This window comes from Paramormyrops kingsleyae, chromosome 10 (genome assembly GCF_048594095.1).
Source record: "Paramormyrops kingsleyae isolate MSU_618 chromosome 10, PKINGS_0.4, whole genome shotgun sequence".
Classification (NCBI taxonomy): Eukaryota; Metazoa; Chordata; class Actinopteri; order Osteoglossiformes; family Mormyridae; genus Paramormyrops; species Paramormyrops kingsleyae.
The window spans coordinates 9097803-9103386 of record NC_132806.1 but is presented as its reverse complement, the minus strand read 5'-3'; the positions used below and the strand labels follow the sequence as shown (position 1 = coordinate 9103386).

Genomic DNA, 5584 nt, shown 5'->3' with positions numbered 1-5584 from the left:
CGCGCAATCTTATGACTTTTTTGCATTCGTATTTTTTCTTAACCTAGGTATTGCATGGGATTTTGCAGTCCAGTACTGTCTCGGAAATAAAATCTATTCACTATAACCTTTACGCGCAGAACAACCCTCGCATATTTTAACTCATTTGGCAAGAAAGCTCCCCTTTTACTCTGCCTTCTCTCGCGAGCTGTCTTCGAAAAGTCAGCAGTAAAAACATCAGTTTGCCGGTAGCATGCTAAAATAACCATAAAACCAAAAAATAAACTGCAGAGAAAAAAACACACACACATTTCCTGTTTTCAGTTTCTATCACCAAACATTTCTGCAGTGACGTTTTACTCTCTCCGTCCGGTAGTGGAAATACTGTGTTACTGTCCTATATGCAGACAGAGACAGCTTTAAATTATAGATACAGTATAATACTTGCACTTCGATATTGTTTTATGCATTTAAATTAGGTTACTATTAATTCGAAAAGTAAAACGTAAATTCTAATATAAATTGCTATAGCTATAGTATATATTTATCTGAACCTGTTTTACGCATATACACGTGTTAACGTATACTTTGTGATGTACTTCAAAACATACATCATGTATAAGTATCTTAACATATAATATGATCATGCATAGGGCTATTCGTTTTATTATTAAACGCTTGAATTAAATGCGTCTGAAGTGGGACATTTACAAAAAGTAACGTTTCTTCACTATTACAAGGATGTAGAGTGCAAGTATAAAATAGTGCTGACATTCGTTATTGCGCCCGGCGCTGGACTTCAATCGCTCCCTAATCTCTCTTTCGCTGCCAAGCTCCGATCAGGCTACATCAGGAAACTCCAAATAAGGACAAGGAAGTGGAAACCCACCGGAATCAGCCCTTATGTAGACACGACCTTATATGGCGTGTCTTCCGGCACGCGCCATGCTCCAGCTTATACGGGAAATCCGCTCACAACCGGGGCCGCTGCTCACAGTGCAAATATAATGCATTTTCATTGTGGGAAGCGATTAATTTGAGATGGAAGGGAAAAAGCCTTGGACGTGCCATTCGGTTTATTGCATATACTTAATTCACTGTCTCCCCGCTTCGCCTTTTCCCCCAGGCAAACGTCATGTGTCCTCCACTGCAGTGCCTAAATATGGGCTTCCTCCATGCCATATATGGACATCTACGTCACAGCAAGAGTATATATAAAGGAGTGGGGATTCTCTAAACAGAGAAAGAGCCCAGAGAGCTTAGCAGAGCCACTACCAGTACAGAGCGAAACAGCCACAGACACACAGAGCGCAATCTCTGCACACATAAATGAAAAACGACGTCTTCAAAACGAAAACTGTGCAGTTATCCTCACATAAATGAAAAACGTGTTCAAAGCGAAAACTGTCAAGTTATTCGCAATTATAAGCCGAGAATAAGAAATCGACGGCAGATATTTTCATTTTCATGGAATGAACGAAAAGGACGCAATTCTACACGGTAATTGTTTTTGAAACAAGAGTGGATTTTTTTCTGAAGAAAGGAAACAAAGCCTTGACATCCAGCAGACAAACCTGGAGACCATCCAGAGTGTGTTGTTAGCGAGCAGTAGTAGTGGCAGCATCATCCTCGCGTTGCTCCCTTGAGGTGTGTTGGTGGTTCCCTCACCTGTGCGCAGTGGTGCTGCCCTCTCTGAACTTCCGTAGCTCCACCAGCAACGGCAGAGGCATGGCTGCAGCCAAGACGGAGATGGTCCTGCCTGCTCTGCAGATCTCTGATCCTCTGAGCTTCCCTCACTCGCCCATGGATAACTACCCCAAGCTGGAGGAGATGATGCTCCTCAACTCTACCGGGACCCCCTTCCTGAGCGCCTCAGCCCCAGAGGGGGCAGGTTTTGGGAGTGGGGAGCCAGGAGACCAGTACGACCACTTGCCTGGAGGTGAGAGCTGATTTCTTTACGTTTGCTTGACATGTTGATGTATACGTACCCCAATTTGAAACAGCACCTGCAGAGATTGAATTGCAAATCTGTCTTCAATGTGTTAAACAGCTTTTAAAGGTCTGTTGATAGAGCAGGGAGCTCTGCTGTAAGATGCCGTTTGAAGCAAAAATGAGAGATCCATGCAACTAATAATGAGTAAATTACATAGAATAGGTACTTACTGCAAGTATCATTTGGTGATATGTTTATACGTCACATGATTTCAGAATTCAGTCAGTGATTTAATATTGCCTGGCGCAAGACCCTGCGGTGTGTTAAAATGGCATTGGTGAAATCAGCTGAATTGCATTTTCTGTAATGAAATGCCGTTAGCGAAGGGATGAGGCTGGTAGGGGAGAGGAGGCAGAAGGTGTCTGTGAATAGCTCGTGCTGAGACATGCAAGAGCTTTAGATGCCCAGACCCTGGGATAGAGGAGGTGATTGGTGGGGTGGGGGGGGGGGGGGGGGGGGGTAAGCAGGGAGCCACAGGAGAATACTCCTGTTTTGTTTTGCATCAGCAGAGGCTGCCCGCCCCCACGCAGAGTGGGGCACCCCACTCTACATGCTGCTGGGACTCACCTTAACGCTGCACCTTGCAAAAACAAAAAAATAAAATCAGCTGCCAGAAGGTGGACTGGCTTGTCAGCGAATAAGCAGTGATTTAATCCCCACACCTCCTTTGCTTGATGTTGTTGCAGATACGCTACCTGAGATCTCCCTGAACTGCGAGAAGACCCTGGCGGAGCAGAGCTTCTCCACCCAAAGGCTGCCACCCATATCCTACACGGGGCGCTTTACCCTCGAACCCGCAGTCAACTGCAGCAACAGTCTCTGGGCAGAACCCATCTTTAGCCTGGTCAGCGGGCTGGTGGGGATGAACCCCCCAACGACCTCTGCCCCGTCGTCCTCCGCCTCTCCGACCAACACCTCCACCTCCTCCGCTTCTTCCTCCTCCTCTTCCTCCTCCTCTTCCTCCACCCAAAGCTCCAGCCTGAGCTGCTCCGTCCATCACAGCGAGCCGAACCCCATTTACTCCGCTGCGCCGACCTACTCCAGCGCCAGCCCCGAAATCTTTCCCGAACAAAGCCAGTCGTTCCCCAGCCCTGCAGTAAGCAGCTCCATCCAGTACCCACCCCCTGCCTACCCCAACACCAAGGCCTGCACCTCCAGCTTCCCCGTGCCAATGATCCCTGACTACCTCTTCCCCCCTCAGCAGAGTGAGATTTCCCTGGTGCCGCCCGACCAGAAGCCCTTCCAGTCCCAGCCCGGGCAACAGCCCTCCCTGACACCCCTGTCCACCATCAAAGCATTCGCCACCCAAACGGGCTCCCAGGACCTGAAGAGCGTCTACCAATCACAGTTGATCAAGCCCAGCCGCATGCGCAAGTACCCTAACCGGCCAAGCAAGACGCCCCCCCACGAGCGCCCCTACGCCTGCCCGGTGGAGACCTGCGACCGTCGCTTCTCCCGCTCGGACGAGCTGACGCGCCACATCCGCATCCACACGGGCCAGAAGCCCTTCCAGTGCCGCATCTGCATGCGCAACTTCAGCCGCAGCGACCACCTGACCACCCACATCCGCACGCACACCGGCGAGAAGCCCTTCGCCTGTGAGATCTGCGGCCGAAAGTTCGCCCGCAGCGACGAGCGTAAGAGGCACACCAAGATCCACCTGCGGCAGAAGGACAAGAAGGTGGAGAAGGCGGCGGTGGCTGTGGCGGCCCCAGTCTCCATCCCATCTCCAGCTTCCAGCTACCCCTCTCCCATCACCTCCTACCCTTCTCCAGTGTCCTCCTGTTACTCCTCACCGGTGCACACCTCCTACCCCTCCCCCTCCATCGCCACCACTTACCCCTCAGTGTCCAGCGCATTTCAGACACAGGTAGCCACACACATCTACAGCTCCCCTGTGGCCACACCCCTGTCAGACATGCAGTCCACACTCTCGCCAAGGACAATCGAGATCTGCTAAGGAGCTCATTCCTCCATCATCGCCAGGTTCAGCTTCTCCTTCTTCCGGAACAAAAACAAAATTAAAATAACATGCTACTCCCTCCTGACAAGCACTTTCTCACCCCCCCCCCCCACCCCCCCAGCTCCAAGCTCCAGCCTTCCCAACCCCTGTTTAGTCATTAATCTTAAGGTACCTAAAGAAAATGTCAAGGACTCGGCAAAGATGATGGAGGTCAAGAAGGGATTTTTCCCCCCCTCCTTTCTTCAGATGAACCGGAGCAGTTCAGATAAAAATGAGACTTTAAGGGCAAACGCAGGAGCAGCAGCGCTGGCAGCGAGCTCAGACAGGAATTCTGAAATGACATTTAAAAAACGCTCCTAAGCGACAAATAGGGGCTTCATCTTGTCGGCAGGTCGACGGCTGGGAACTTAATGCTCAATCAGCCTGACTCAGTGACAGATAAGCAGATCTTACACAATCAGAGAGACACGCGACAGAGACTCTGAAGACATACATAAGCTACAGTGTATGTATATTGTACACGTGCCATGTTTTATTTTTTCATTCTTCGGTACTATTGATGTGAAAACTTACTTGCATATTATGTTGTATTATTTGAAGTTAGCAGGGCCATTTTTTTAAATAAATATTTTCTCTCTTACACAGTGAAAATTATGTGATGAGTTTTTGAATTTGTTTGAGCAAAGCACTTAAGTATTCAAGCATGCGTAAGAGTGACGTCGGTTTAAATTCTTTTGTAAATATCACCCAGTCACTGGTACTATCTGTCTTTCTTCCCACGTGTGGCTAAAAGATCTGTTTAAAAAACGTTAAAAATGACGAAAAAAAAACAAGTTTTCATAAGTTTTTGGTGCCTTTTGTGAAGCCTTGCTGACGTTCTGACACAACTATGTATGTGTATGATTAGATGCGTCGCATCTGGCCTTAAGCTGCGAGGGATGTTTTTTACGGAATGTAAGCGGGATTTTAAAGGGACGCAGAAGAAAACGGGGATGGAAAAGCTTCATTTCTTTAGAATGTAAGCAAAAAAGGAAAAACGAGAATATCTAAAGTATATTTTTGTAACTGAAATGTAAATATCCACATATTCAGGAGTTGGAATGTTGTAGTTACCTACTGAGTAGGCATGGGAATTTTTTGTATGTTATTTACATGCGGTTCATTATTTTGTGGTTACTTTTATTTTGTAATTGTGTTTGTTATACCAAGTGACTGTTTCTGGCTTCTAAACACATCGAATGCGCTTAACTGCCAATGGTACATTTGGTGTACAAAATATCCTCCCAGAAAAGAAATATAAATAAAATGAATATATATAAAACAAAATCGACTGCTCTTTTTTCTGACCAGTGTGTTTCGTTTACCTGAATACACTACAGACACTGCGTTCAATACGATCGAATAAAAGGGCAGCCTATTGTAAGACCCATCAAATCAATAGAGTAAATTCCTCTAAATTGGTGCCATTACACATCTAATCCCAGTGCACTGAAAATTGTAATCGCCGTGTTTTCTCACAGACTCGCCCTCGGTGGATTGCTCCTTTACTTTACAAAGCGCAGAGGGCTAGTTTAATTTCAAAACGGCCGGTCTCTCTGTTTGTTAAGGGACTATGAGCATAATTTCACTGCCCACTGAAATGACAAAGC

General features: G+C 47.1%; 1 protein-coding gene across 1 annotated transcript; it reads left to right on the top strand.

The window, feature by feature from the left end:
• Positions 1–1208: 1208 nt before the first annotated feature.
• egr1 (early growth response 1) lies at positions 1209–5261 on the top strand. Its single transcript, XM_023833962.2, has 2 exons — positions 1209–1918; positions 2659–5261. Exons 1-2 carry the CDS (start codon positions 1708–1710, stop codon positions 3930–3932), a joined length of 1485 nt encoding a protein of 494 aa, XP_023689730.1. The 5' UTR covers positions 1209–1707; the 3' UTR covers positions 3933–5261.
• The last annotated feature ends 323 nt before the right edge of the window (positions 5262–5584 follow it).